General features: G+C 37.8%; 2 protein-coding genes across 3 annotated transcripts; one reads left to right on the forward strand and one right to left on the reverse strand.

Annotated features, from left to right (window-relative positions):
* Positions 1–324: 324 nt before the first annotated feature.
* umad1 (UBAP1-MVB12-associated (UMA) domain containing 1) lies at positions 325–5,992 on the reverse strand. 2 transcript variants are annotated; one of them, XM_034131045.1, is made up of 5 exons: positions 5,843–5,992; positions 4,384–4,480; positions 3,132–3,220; positions 2,872–2,904; positions 325–2,396 (listed from the first exon to the last, which is right to left on the reverse strand). In XM_034131045.1, exons 2-5 carry the CDS (start codon positions 4,463–4,465, stop codon positions 2,118–2,120), a joined length of 483 nt encoding a protein of 160 aa, XP_033986936.1. In that variant the 5' UTR covers positions 4,466–4,480; positions 5,843–5,992; the 3' UTR covers positions 325–2,117. The 2 variants fall into 2 exon arrangements, with proteins under 2 accessions (XP_033986936.1, XP_033986938.1); XM_034131047.1 differs by lacking the exon at positions 2,872–2,904.
* A 492-nt stretch (positions 5,993–6,484) lies between these two features.
* rpa3 (replication protein A3) lies at positions 6,485–11,366 on the forward strand. The gene is made up of 4 exons (XM_034131050.1): positions 6,485–6,672; positions 6,760–6,834; positions 9,842–9,953; positions 11,194–11,366. Exons 1-4 carry the CDS (start codon positions 6,574–6,576, stop codon positions 11,274–11,276), a joined length of 369 nt encoding a protein of 122 aa, XP_033986941.1. The 5' UTR covers positions 6,485–6,573; the 3' UTR covers positions 11,277–11,366.
* Positions 11,367–14,073: the final 2,707 nt, after the last annotated feature.

Below are 14,073 nucleotides of genomic sequence, written 5' to 3' on the forward strand. Positions count from 1 at the left end.
GTAGTAAAAGTACAAGTTCTCAGATCTTATACTTGAGTAAAAGTACTCAGATCATGTAGTAAAGGTAGAAGTAGAAAAAAGTAAAAGTACTCAGATCTTGTAGTAAAAGTAGAAGTACTCCGATCTTGTACTTGAGTAAAAGTAGAAGTACTCAGATTGTGTACTTGAGTATGTTTTGCTTACATGATATTTAAGTGTAACATATGAAGTGTATATAATATATGGTGTTATTTTTATGCAAACATGTTGTAAATTTAAGACCGGTAAGACACTAGTGTAAATAGTAAGGTTGTGTCCACTGACAGAATAAAAACAGACATTAAAGACGGTTCAACCTTTTTTTATTAGTACTTCATCCTAAAAGACCATTAAATGGGGACTGGCTGTTTATTAAAGGCACATCAGGTTTGTTTATGTACAAACAATCCAAAGGTATAGACAAGTCCTGGGTTAAATCATCACCAAATGCATTCTTCTACTTAGCAAAAACTAGTTTTAAAAGCTCATATGCACACACTTATTCAAAAGAAAACACCCGTGGTATTCATGTACTGCACATACACACATGCAGAAGTGATGTGTCCTGTGCTTTTACAGCATTTCACAGCAATACAACAGAAGAGATTGTTACTTGGTTGATGAAAGTACCATCATTTCTCAAAGAATCAAAGAGAACATACAGAGGCTGTGCAATAACAACGCCCGCAGAAACTTGAACTACTTTCACTAGAACTGCTCTTTTAAAGTCAGGATAATGTCGGTTTACCTGCAGTCCTTCCATCAGTATAACAACAGAGTTACGTCATACTAGTTTGACTTCATTATTTCAGTGGCTTACAAGAGGACAGGTTGGAGTTTTTGACAATTGAAACTAGGACATCACAAGGGTCCGTATGTTTGTTGTTTTACTGCGTTTCTTACATTAATATGAATTTATCAAGACAGCAGGTAAACATGTACTTGGTCTCTATTAAGGTGAATAAAGTCTCAGCTCTTAAAGAATTACAATAAGTGATTTTTCCCAGACACTTAAAACACAACCAAAAGCAAAACACACCTCACACACAGCATCCATTAACACACACACACACTTATTAAAGGGTTTCAAACGTATCTTTGATTAAATGTAAACATGGATCCTCTGACGGCGAGAACAGGGCGATGTCTGCAGGAGTAACACGTGCAGACACTAAAGAACGATTTGGTGGTTTGATATAAACGAGTGCCACGAACCCAGGTAAACTACTGGATAAAGCAATGGACAAATGAAAGGAAGCAGAACTCAAACATGGAGAGGATTTGATTCAAAAAGTGTTTCCTATGTCAAATATATATAAATTGCACAAGAGCTCGTCAGTAAAAGCAGTTCCCTACATGCTGCACATGAATAGATATTGGATTATTATTTCTGTCCCTTATTTACTGCAGACTGTGTTTAATGACATGGGAAGGAGTTTGTTGTCACTAAGATTTAATTACAGTTATTGCTTTAAGTGCAACGTCCTTAAATGACCTGATGACTTTTGCAGGGACATTTCTTAATTTGTCCGTAGTTTGTAGACCAGCGTCTTGTTTTAACTTCCACCTACAGCACTACGAGTTATCACGACGTCTGAATCCAAGATACTGCAAATATTGGTGCTTCCACAAAACAAAATAGATAATCCTTTGCCATGTGGTTAATAACAGAAAGCAGACCTTGAAACCACGGAAAGACACTCATTCAAATTCTTTTTTTAAAGTCAGAATTCTTTTTTTTATAATCCCTTTTTTTTTTTTTTTAAATCGGAATTTTTAAAGATTTTTATACTTCCTGTGCTGCAGCACCTCTTTTCACCCTCTGTCTGAAACCAGAGCCCAGACTGCTCTGATTGGTTAGCTGGCCGGCTCTGATGTGATTGGTCAACAGCTTAGAGATGTCCCGCCTCTTAGCCTATCACGTACAATGTGTTGAAGCGCTATCAATGTCACTATAGGCTCAGCATCACAGGGATTTGAGCCTCTGCAGACCATTTACATGCACTAACAGCTATAGGACACTAGAGGAAAAGGGACAGCAGAAAGACAGGGTAATGACTCTTTAAATCAAAGTGTTTTCCCCTGACATAGTGAGCAGACTAGGCGTTGTGCAGCACGGAGTTCTCCAGGCTGAAGTCGTACTGGAAGCTGCTCAGGTTGTAGCTCAGCTCTGGGTCCAGCAGCAGGTCTGGGATCAGCTGCAGGCTGGACATCACTGTGAGGACGTGAGGAGACAGAGAGAAGGGGACGTCCTCCAGGAGGTCTGGCAGGACGGAGGAAGACTCCCCCACTGAGGAAGAGGAGGAGGGGGGAGGAAGAGGAGGAGGGGGGGCGGGACGCTTTATATCAGAGGCGAGAGAGGGGTACGGACAGGAGGCCTGAGGAGGAAGAGGAGGAAGAGGAGAGAGAGGAGGGTTTCATTATCACGGGGGAAACTGAGAGTCGCTCCATTTTATGATTAAAGAATGATACAAATAAATATATGCATGTTTTTATAAAAGTACAAGTTAGAGCAAAAAGATAAACATTAAATACAAATATTTATTTAAACATAAAAAGTATTTGAGGTTAAATAAAATAAAATACAGAAAATAATAATATGTTTAGAAACATGGGAATGTGAAAATGTCTCACTGAAGGAGAGGGTTCAGGGGCAGGAGGAAGAGGAGGAAGATGAGGAGGAGGACGAAGAGGAGGAAGAGGAAGAGGAGGGGCGGGACGCTTTACCTCAGAGGGGAGAGAGGGGTACGGACAGGAGGACTGAGGAGGAAGAGGAGGAGGAAGAAGAGGAAGAGGAAGAGGAGGAGGAGGACGAAGAGGAGGAAGAGGAAGAGGAGGGGCGGGACGCTTTACCTCAGAGGGGAGAGAGGGGTACGGACAGGAGGACTGAGGAGGAGGAAGAGGAGGAAGAGGAGAGAGAGAAAGGGTTTAATTATCACGAAGGAACTGTGAAAGTTACTCCATTTTATAATTAAAGAATGATAAAATAAAATAAAAAGAGAAATATAAAATAAAATGTACAATACAAAATATTTTATAGGATAGTTTGTTAAATATTGAACACTTAGAAATCTCCACATGAGATTAATATGAACTCTTTATTGAGACCTCACCTTGGGCGGCTGCACGATGACGTACCCTGAAGACGGCTGAGCGATGTTCGGACTCTGAATCTTCCCCCTCTGCTCCTCCAGCGTCTCTCCTGGCAGCCAGAGGACAGCGTTAATCACAAGAGACTACAATCACAATCAGTCACAGTAAGTGTGGGGGAAACTTCTGAAGCAATGGGAGTCAGGACTCAGAGAGGCACGAGGAGAGCTGGAGCTTTGATAGCAAACACTGACGGTTTATTTGGAGCTTCGGCCGGAGAATTCACACGACATGTCACGAGCCACGGTCTGACCACACGGTTGAGATGCCAAATCAATTCTGAGGGTTCTCCTCTCTGGTAGGAGGTTTTAACTAGTTTGCAAAGGGGAACATTCTTCACTAGATAGACTAAACAGCTGAGGACACTGAATTGCTTGCAGTTGTCGCTTATGGCCTCGAAGATTTCACACCTTGGGGTCATCTACACTCCGAGAAGGAAGTGTTCCAGGTGTCCCACAACAATGACTATCTCTGACTGAGAGCTGCCCGGTCACAAACTGGTAACAACAACAACTTGCCAGGGCAGCCCCTCCTTAAGGGAGATAACAGCTGCTCAAGGTTGGGCATCTGCGTCAGAGGGCGAAGGAGGACACTAGGGCCAATTATTCCCTAACAGTAAATACAACAAATATTGTAGGAGCACAGAAACAGAGTTCTGCTTTTACAGACTTACTTTGGTTGTGTTTCTGTAACTCTGGCACAAACATTTCCTTTGGGATAAATACAGTCTTATCTTATCTTATCTTATCTTATCTTATCTTAATATGGATTAAACACAGGAATCGTCACCTTATTTTTACACTTTTTATGTAATGACCTTAGTTACCTTAAGCTTACCTTTAAAGGCAAACATTTAAATAAAAATAAAATGTCAATAATGTCCGTAACGGTACTTTGTTCAAAATACAAACTTGTTTTTTACTCGTTCATTTTGTTACGTCAGAGGAAAAGAAATAAAATAATAAATAAATACATATTATTATAATAATATATACAATTTAAAAAACTGTCGAAATACTTATTAAATTAAATCGAATAAATCCTAAATTGTAAGTAAAAGGCATTTTAGTATACTTACCGACATCTCTCTATCATTAGGAGCCATAATATATAAAACACACCTCCAAAAGGTTCCTCTTCAGATCTGCTGTATACAAACTGATATGTAGTGCCAAGAGTATTTCATTTAATATCATAAAACATTTATTTTCTCACCAACGATGACGAAGCCTCCGTCGGCTTCCTTCTCTGACGGAGATTTCTTTGACTCCTTACGGAGTCCCAAGAAACTCAACATGATGCTCCTCTGAGTCTGAAACACAACATGGAGGTTAGTCTGAAACACAACATGGAGGTTAGTCTGAAACACAACATGGAGGTTAGTCTGAAACACAACATGGAGGTTAGTCTGAAACACAACATGGAGGTTAGTCTGAAACACAACATGGAGGTTAGTCTGAAACACAACATGGAGGTTAGTCTGAAACACAACATGGAGGTTAGTCTGAAACACAACATGGAGGTTAGTCTGAAACACAACATGGAGGTTAGTCTGAAACACAACATGGAGGTTAGTCTGAAACACAACATGGAGGTTAGTCTGAAACACAACATGGAGGTTAGTCTGAAACACAACATGGAGGTTAGACTGAAACACAACATGGAGGTTAGACTGAAACACAACATGGAGGTTAGTCTGAAACACAACATGGAGGTTAGACTGAAACTCATTCATCTGGTTAGTGAATCATTCTGGTGTTTGAGATCAAGTTCAGGTCTGAAGACAGAAAGGCTCTTCTTCAGGAGATATGATCGATTATTATTTATAGGTAAAAGTAGAAGTACTCAGATCTTGTACTTGAGTAAAAGTAGAAGTACTCAGATCTTGTACTTGAGTAAAAGTAGAAGTACTCAGATCTTGTACTTGAGTAAAAGTAGAAGTACTCAGATCTTGTACTTGAGTAAAAGTAGAAGTACTCAGATCTTGTCCTTGAGTAAAAGTAGAAGTACTCAGATCTTGTCCTTGAGTAAAAGTAGAAGTACTCAGATCTTGTCCTTGAGTAAAAGTAGAAGTACTCAGATCTTGTAGTAAAAGTAGAAGTACGCAGGTCTTGTACTTGAGTAAAAGTAGAAGTACTCAGATCTTGTACTTGAGTAAAAGTAGAAGTACCAGAGTGTAGGAATACTCTGTTTCAGTGAAAGTCCTGCATTCAAAATGTTCCTCAAGTGAAAGTAGAAAAGTATTATCATCAAAATCTAGTGAAAGTAGCGACAGTAAAAGTAGTCATTGTGCAGATTGGTCCATTTCAGAATAATATATATGATATGTTTTATAATGATTGATCATTAAAGTGTTATCAAAGCTGGTAAAGGTGCAGCTAGTTTGAATGACTTTGTATACTGCAGGGTAGCTTGTGAATTTACTCCAGGTGGAACTAAAGTCTGATTTAACACTTGATTATATTTCACATCATTCATCCACATCTGTAAAGCAACTAAAGGTATTAAATACATGTAGTGGAGGAAAAGTACACAGTAACATAACATTTAAATACTCAAGTGAAGTACAAGTACCTCTAAGTTGTACTGAAGTACGGAGTAAATCTTTCTAGTTATCGAAACTAGTTTTAACAACAAAGACAAATGAATTCCTCTTAAAGTCAAAACGTCTTACTTTCAGTTCTTCTCTCTAACTTCAGAATCTCATGTTTCTGTTTCTTTGAATCCACGAAGTTCAGAAGAGTTATTTTAACAAAATAAACCCCGATATATTTTCCGTTTCTTTTTACAGGCAAGTTGTTGTTATGACACCGACGTGCCTGACCTTCCGTGTTCGTGTAGAAACAACAGTGCTACATACAGTTCCGCTTACAGATCCAGCTCTATGTTACAAGAAGCGCGACTTTATTATTATTATTATTATTTATAAACGGTATTAACCAAGAGTCATTTACAAACCTGTAATGCCCTTTATTTCAGTCAGTTCTAATGGTGCAAATCAGTATGATAAAACAAATTAAATAACCCTATTAATGCTGTGTCCTTGTGATAAACGTGGTTTGATTGCTTGTTTTTAATTGGATGTGTTATCTGATTTGTTTACCTTTGTTAAGGGTCTTTGAACACATGATAAATAAAATGTATTAATGTTATTATTATCACAATAATACAGCGGAACTAATTACTGGTGATCCCGGGGAACAACATGTAAGAGCACAGCGGATATGTCGTCAAAAGACGCTCGATTTTATCTCCAGCGTTTCCCGTCATTACAAGCAAACCGTTTTCGAATGTAGATAATTAAACCCCACCCGGGTAGAATAACACGTGACAACAAACCGAACGAACTTTACATTTCCCGCGCAGTATTGTCTCGTCTTGACTCCTTCAGTGAACAGCTTCAAAATGGCAGGAATATTTGACGTCCCGAAACCCAGAATAATCTGCTCTATGTTGTCTCAGAACATCAACAAACCCGTCTGCTTCGTCGGTCGTGTGGAAAAGGTCGGTATGAGTTTATAACAGTGGAGTTAAAAAGTTGTTTTAACGGTTAAAACATGGATTAACGTGTTGGTTTTCCCGCCATGTTAGGTCCACCCGTCGGGGAAGACGTTCACAGTCTGTGATGGAGAAGGGAAGACAGCCACTGTGGAGCTGAATGATCCTGTGAGTACTCCTATTATTACTTTACTTTAACTAATGTCACTATCAGGTGTTACATAGTATATTTACAGGTCTTTCTACATCATTAGGAGCCACACTTTAGCCCATAATATACAGAAAAACACCAGGTTCTTCACTACTTCTGTCTGTCACTCATCTGCTGCATAAACACTGAATATCATCCTATTCTTATATTGTGAAAGCTGTAATTTAAGATAAAACTACATCCCATGTTTTCATATTCAGCATATATTGATGTCATGTCTTAATCTTTGGACATTTTAACAATATTTAATCGTTAAAACCTCTTAAAATAAAGTTTTTTTTGGAAGTTAGTGTAGTGTCTCTGTGTCAGAACAGTCATACCATTGATTAACACTGAAAAATAAATGTGTACAGAAGCGTTTTAATGATTTTATTTGGCTAGAAGTTCCTGTTATTTGACATTATTTAAGATGCAATGTCCTCCTATTTTATGTTGATAATATTAATAAAGCTGTATTTGTATTGCACTTTTTATACAATAGGTGCGAAGTGCAACAAAAATGAGGAATTCAAAAATATAAATGTATATGTTTGGAAAAGATAGGAGAAAAAAAGACAACAAATAAATGTAATGTTTGCTAGAAAATAATAGTACAAATAATTCTGATTTAAAAAATAAGGCTGATTTTAAGAGATTTCAGAATTAATATTTTGAGACAAGTCAAAATAAAAATGAATCTGACTTCTTCTCATTTTTTTCGGATCCTTTTCGTTTCAAATTTGAATTTTCCCATAAATACAAAATTGTTCAGAAAAAATATCAGATTTGTGAGAAAGAAAGATAAACAAAAAAATTATAACTGTTTTCAGAAATGGACTTCCTTCAGAATTATGAGACATGTTTTTGATTTGCTGTTGAAGTTTTTAAATTAAACTGAGAAAAAATTTGAAAAGTAAAAAATAAAATCCCAGATAAGATATTCAGGTTCAAACCTTTTTGCACACATGCAGCTTCTGAATATAATATTACATTTCTAGGAAGGAGGTAAAAAAGGTTCGATAATAAACAAATACAAAATGATCCAATAATGTACGACAGAAAAAAAACTGTCAACTTTTATATTTCCTTCTCTTTTACTTCTGTTTGTGTTATATTTTGGATTTAACCTTTATTAATCCCTGTGGGGAAACTCAGTAGTTTAACAGCAACAGGCTGAGAATGAAGAACAGGACAGTCACACAGATTAGAGATTAATACAATTAAAGATACAAATACAATTAAATACAGTTAAGTAACTTTAAAATAAGAAATTCAACATATATACATATTTGGGTCATACATACCAAATATGTATATATGTTGATTAACCTATTCGGGTGGCCCACGCATCCACCCCCCCCCTCAAATAAGAAAATACGTGCGAGTTCATGGCTACTGTAGACAACGTTCTCGTCGCTCTGTGTTGCGTTGTTAATGAGTGAGACACACCGGAGTTGAGGATCTGTGGGGTTTATTCTCCCAAAAATATAATTTACAATTCAGGCATTTAGCAGACGCCTTATTCCAAAGCGATTACAGTGACCAACAGGGACATTCTCCCTGGAGTAACTGAGCGCTAAGTGCCTTACTCAAGGGCACACTAGTAGTGGTGTTCCAGGCGGGATTTGAACTCGCAACCTTCCGATCATCAGCCCACCTCACTAGGGATGGGTATCGTTAAGGTTTTAACGGTACTACTACTTTTATCGATACCGCTTATCGGTCCGGTCTTTTAACGGTACTCTCATCGGTTCTTTTGGAGAGAAAAATGAGGTAAACTAACTATATGTTGTATGTCAGGGACTACGGATGGAAATTAGCTCAAAGCTAAAATCCGGCATATTTACACTTGAAGCATTATTTGTCTAAAGTGTTCATTAATGTGTATCGTCCCTATTCACATAAATGAAAAATGAAAATAAACAAATTGTGAACAAAACTAACATCGCTTTTTATTTAAATTAAATACATAATATTTCACATCAAAAGAAACAACAACGTTTTAACAAATCATATTAAATAATCTGATGACAGAACTGTAAACAGAATAGCTGAAACTTTAACAAGGTCAAGGTTCAAGGTTCTTTATTTAGTCATACGAACATAGCTACAGTGTAGTTATGCCGATGAAAATCTTGTGTCACAGGCAAACTAAATAACTCGGTTCCCTCTAATCATTAACCCATGTTTGTATCATTGAGTTAGCTCCGTGTGTTGCTGCTAGCATACATGATACCTGACGTGGAAACGTTACTCGTGGATGGGGCTACAGAGCAACTAGAAAGACAGTCGAACCCGGTGCATTTCTCCGTCTGGATGTGGAGCACTTTTGCTAAATGTTTAGACAGATTGCTCGTGTTCCCGCCCTGACATGCTAAACTCTTATTGCACTTTAGGCAACGAGCGAGACGGGTAAAGTTTAACCACACCTCGGAGCGCGTTCTCTCCGCCATCTCCTCCGTGTGTGTGTGTTGCTGCATGTAGCAGAGCGTGTGTGTGTAAACTGCCCCGCCCCCTCGCACACAGGCGGGGGAGAGAGATCTCTCGTCTGGATTGGAGAGATCGAAAATACTAAAAATGACGCATTTTGCAGTGTTTTTGCGTATTAGAAACAGAGTAGGCGACACTAAAACTGCAATATAATGTTTGTGTAGCAATAATACACATGACATATTTTTTACATGTCTCCAGTACTGATAAAAAGACCGATAACGTCGGAGCTTAACGGTACCACGGTCTTTAATAATTCAGCCCCGGGGCCCGTTTAATGCCGGGGCTCGGTACCCATCCCTACACCTCACTGTCCATTAGACCACCAAAATTAAATGAGATCCGTTTTTGGCGGACAATATTTATTTGTGGCGGCCCGCATATATCCAGTACTTGTGTATATGGGATTAATGAAGTATATCTCATCTTTATACATAATGCAAATGGTACAAATACCTTTTATCCAATCAATAAAACGTGTTATTGATCCCGCAGCTGGACGAGGAGCTGAGTGGAGTCGTGGAGGTGATCGGGATGGTTTCTAATAAAGGAGTCATCATGGCCACGACTTACAACCTGCTGCGAGAGGACAAGGGCGTCCCTTTTGGTGAGCTTTCATATACATGTATAAAAAGTCAGATCTTTTCTTTGTTGAAGTTTTTATTTAATTTGGACTTTTGAGAAAAGAAAGCTAAATGTTAAAACATGTTAACATGAAAATTGTTCTCCCTTTTTGTTCCTGAAATAATTGAAGGATCAACCCTGGATGTTATTTACTAAAACATCAAAATGTCGGATTTAACTTCAGCGTTTTTTCAGAAAAGTTCAGTTTTTCTGAACATTTTATTTTAAAATGTGACTTTTTCCATAAGAACAAAATATGAAAAGATATCAGTGTTTTTTCACAGATTTATGAGAAAAGAAAGTCTTCTTTTTTTTGCATTAACAACAAAGCACTCATTAAAGGTTAAATCAAAGAACAAGATTTTTAATTCAGGTTAAAACCTATCTATATATATATTGATCTATATTCTTAGAGACATTAACGTGGATCATCATGTCTTCATCATGTCTTCATCATGTCTTCATCATGTTTTCATCATGTCTTCATCATGTCTTCATCATGTCTTCTTCATGTCTTCTTCATGTCTTCATCATGTCTTCATCATGTCTTCTTCATGTCTTCATCATGTCTTCATCATGTCTTCATCATATATTCATGTCTTCATCATGTCTTCTTCATGTCTTCTTCATGTCTTCATCATGTCTTCTTCATGTCTTCATGTCTTCTTCATGTCTTCATCATATCTTCATGTCTTCATCATGTCTTCATCATGTCTTCTTCATGTCTTCCTCATGTCTTCATCATGTCTTCATCATGTCTTCCTCATGTCTTCATCATGTCTTCATCATGTCTTCTTCATGTCTTCATCATGTCTTCATCATGTCTTCTTCATGTCTTCCTCATGTCTTCATCATGTCTTCATCATGTCTTCCTCATGTCTTCATCATGTCTTCCTCATGTCTTCATCATGTCTTCTTCATGTCTTCTTCATGTCTTCCTCATGTCTTCATCATATCGTCTTCCTCATGTCTTCCTCATGTCTTCATGTCTTCCTCATGTCTTCCTCATGTCTTCTTCATGTCTTCATCATGTCTTCATGTCTTCTTCATCATTTCTTAATCATGTTTTCTGTCCTCATGTAATGTGTCTTGATATGTGTCTGTTGTTACACATGGAGCTGCTGTGATGCAAGGAGCATTTCAGACTTGATTTGATCGTTAAAGTATTATCGTATGTCATGTCTTCATCGTGTCTTCTTCATCGTGTCTTCTGTCCTCTTCAGACCTGGAGCTGTACACTGAGGCTCTGAAAGTGATCCATGACTTCCCGCAGCACTACCCGTTCCAGATGGCTGTCAGCGGATGAGTTCTGTCCTATTCCCACTTTCTGTTGTACAAAATGTGTTTTATTAAATAATTTCTGTCAGTAAAATTAAAATGTGTAAAGACCAAAAGATTCAGTCGTACGGTTTGATTTTATTTTGTATGACATTTTAAATTTTTGTTCTGAGAAAATAATCTTTTGAAGAAGAAAAGTCAGAATTCTGACACTTTTTCTCAGAATAAAACATTTTATTTTTTATCAGAACTAAAAAATATATATTTTTGCCTTTTATTTATTTTGTTCGAGAAAGTTACCGGTGCGCCAAGTAGGAAGTGGAGCACACATGAGACAACCATTTCATTGCAGACTGTTGTGTTTGTGTGGGGAAATGACAGTGCATACATTCGGACTCTGACTTCATTTTAGGGACATGTCGGCCAGCGGTGTAGAGCTAATTGTATTTGTTTAAGCACCGGATTGGCAAAACAGGAGAGTCTGTGAACCAGTCTGCCTTGATCTATGAATTAATGTCCGTGACTCTCAGAGTATCTGATGCCCGCAGCTGTTTTATAGAAGGAAAACAAATACTCAGAACACACACACACAGAGCGAGCTGAGCACAAACAGACTCACATCAATCATGCACCCTGATAACCGGACATCTCCTTCATAAAACGAGTAATAGGGGGAATAACCGGGCAGGTCGATGTGTGGTTGTGTGTGTAGAGGTGTGGTTGTGTGTGTAGAAGTGTGTGTGTGTATGTAGAAGTGTGTGGTTAAAGCGTAGCAGCCTGCGGTCGCTCTTCAGCTGTTCTAATGAAGGTCAACACAGTGAAGGCTCTTTGTAGCTGGTGCTGCTCTTCTCAGAGGCTGAGTCCCGCTGCCTACTGGTGCTGCAGCCACTTCAGGAAGTGAATGAGGTTTTCCTTCTATAAAACATAAAACAAAAATATTTATTTTATGTAGTTCTGAGAAAAGAAAGTCAGAATTCTAAAAATAAATGTTCACATCCCCCAAAAAGTGTTTTCATGTGGCCTTAATCCTCTTCCATAGTTTTGAGTCTGTATGAATGCATGTATATATTGAGTCTGGATGTAACACGATTTTCCCAAATGTTCCCGAGCCGTGTGAAAGATGTGAACGATGTGAAAGATGTCAGGCTTTAATCTGCTCGTTCATCAGGATGATTGATAACCTCTACTCTCTGACATTAGATTTGATCAAAGAGGAAATGACTGCTGTGAGAAAAAATCACTACGGAAAACAGACTGTATATCATTAGAGAGGGGGGGGTTACTGTCAGGGGGGTACAAGAAGCCTCTATATAGCCTGGGGGGGGGGCATGTTCCTGCAAGTCCAGACATCTGCTCACACACACACTCATATAAACTCATTCTTATCATTAAATCCCCAAAAAGATGAATATTCTCTTGCTTTTTTTCTAAGGAATCTGAGAAGAAAGTAAAAACAATTCAAAATGTCTCCTGATGTCGTCCTCTGATTTTTTCTCATTATTCTGAAAAACAAGTCAGGAAAAAATCATTAAAAGAAAAATATGTATGGAAAAGATCGGGGGAAAAAATAAATGTCATGTTTAATGTTCAGAGAAGAATAGGACAAAGAATTTTAATTTTTTTAAAAGACGGGTCATTTTTGTTTTTCTCAGAATCCTAAGAATTCATCTCTGAGTTTTGAGAGAAAAGTCTAAAAATATCAGATACAAATATATTTCTTATTTTCTCAGGAATGTCAGAAAAATGTAACTTTTTCCCAAAAGTACAAACATTTTCAGAATGTTTTTAACATCTGATCTCATAATCTTGAGAAAAAAGTCAGAAAAAATACATTTAAAAAAATGTTTGGGAAAAATAGAAAAAAGAACTGACGTTTCTCAGATTATTGAGGAAAGTCAGAAAAAAATTTTTTCAAACAAAATGTCCAAAAGTGTATGTAATGTTTGCTGTTCAGAAAATAATAGTACAAAGAATTATGATTTAAAAAAAAGTCAGATATTTTTGTTGTTGAAGTTTCTTTTTAACTCTGACTTTTTTTCTCAGAATTCTAAAATCGAATCTCAGAGGTTTTACATTTTTTTGGACTTTTTTCCATACGTGTTGGGGAAATGATTCCCAAGGCCCAGAACTGTGACCCAGTTTATCCGTTCAAACTGTCCTGACTGAGCACACGCACCTGTAACCTTGGCTGCTGTGCTCTCAGTGCTCTGTCTGTTCCTGCCTGTTGGCGTCAGCTGATAGAGGTGTTATGATTCTATCTTGTTCTGCACAATGTTGATTATTCTGGTCTGGGGTAGAGTTCTTCAGAATTGATTGTGGCGTCTCATCCGTGTGGTCAGACCGTGGCTCGTGACATGTCTTGTGAATTCTCCGGCCGAAGCTCCAAATAAACCGTCAGCGTTTGCCATCAAAGCTCCAGCTCTCCATCGTGTCTCCCTCTGAGTCCTGACTCCCATTGCTTCAGAAGTTTCCCCCACAATAAGTACACACATTTTTTTCACTGAATTTTGAGAATGAAAGTCAGAAAAAAATATTCTCAGAATTATGAGAAAACATTTTGCTGGTTTTTTGTTGTCGTTTTTTTTAAATTAAACTCCGAACTCTGAGACACTTTGAAAATAAAATCAGACTTTTTCTCATCTCCTCTCCCGTATATTCTGATAATAAATGCTTTATATTATTGATTATCTTACATCACGTTGTGTGATTTACTCTTTAATGGGATTTTTAAACTATTAGGTGAAATTCTTCGTTGAGTTAACAGCTCTGTGGGCGAAGTGAGGCACGTTTCACTGCGAGAGCCCACCCTCAAACTGTCCAATAAA

This window comes from Trematomus bernacchii, unplaced genomic scaffold (genome assembly GCF_902827165.1).
Source record: "Trematomus bernacchii unplaced genomic scaffold, fTreBer1.1, whole genome shotgun sequence".
Lineage (NCBI taxonomy): Eukaryota > Metazoa > Chordata > Actinopteri > Perciformes > Nototheniidae > Trematomus > Trematomus bernacchii.

What these genes read in the sequence shown, in the direction of transcription:
- umad1 (XM_034131045.1), bottom strand. Translation starts at nt 4,465, where the DNA reads ATGTTGAGTTTCTTGGGACTCCGTAAGGAGTCAAAGAAATCTCCGTCA. An exon ending in CGGAGGCTTCGTCATCGTTG is followed by an intron (nt 3,221 to 4,383) that starts GTGAGAAAATAA and finishes TCTGGCTGCCAG; the next exon opens with GAGAGACGCTGGAGGAGCAG. An exon ending in TCATCGTGCAGCCGCCCAAG is followed by an intron (nt 2,905 to 3,131) that starts GTGAGGTCTCAA and finishes CCTCCTCCTCAG; the next exon opens with TCCTCCTGTCCGTACCCCTC.
- rpa3 (XM_034131050.1), top strand. Translation starts at nt 6,574, where the DNA reads ATGGCAGGAATATTTGACGTCCCGAAACCCAGAATAATCTGCTCTATG. An exon ending in TCGTCGGTCGTGTGGAAAAG is followed by an intron (nt 6,673 to 6,759) that starts GTCGGTATGAGT and finishes CCGCCATGTTAG; the next exon opens with GTCCACCCGTCGGGGAAGAC. An exon ending in CTGTGGAGCTGAATGATCCT is followed by an intron (nt 6,835 to 9,841) that starts GTGAGTACTCCT and finishes TTGATCCCGCAG; the next exon opens with CTGGACGAGGAGCTGAGTGG.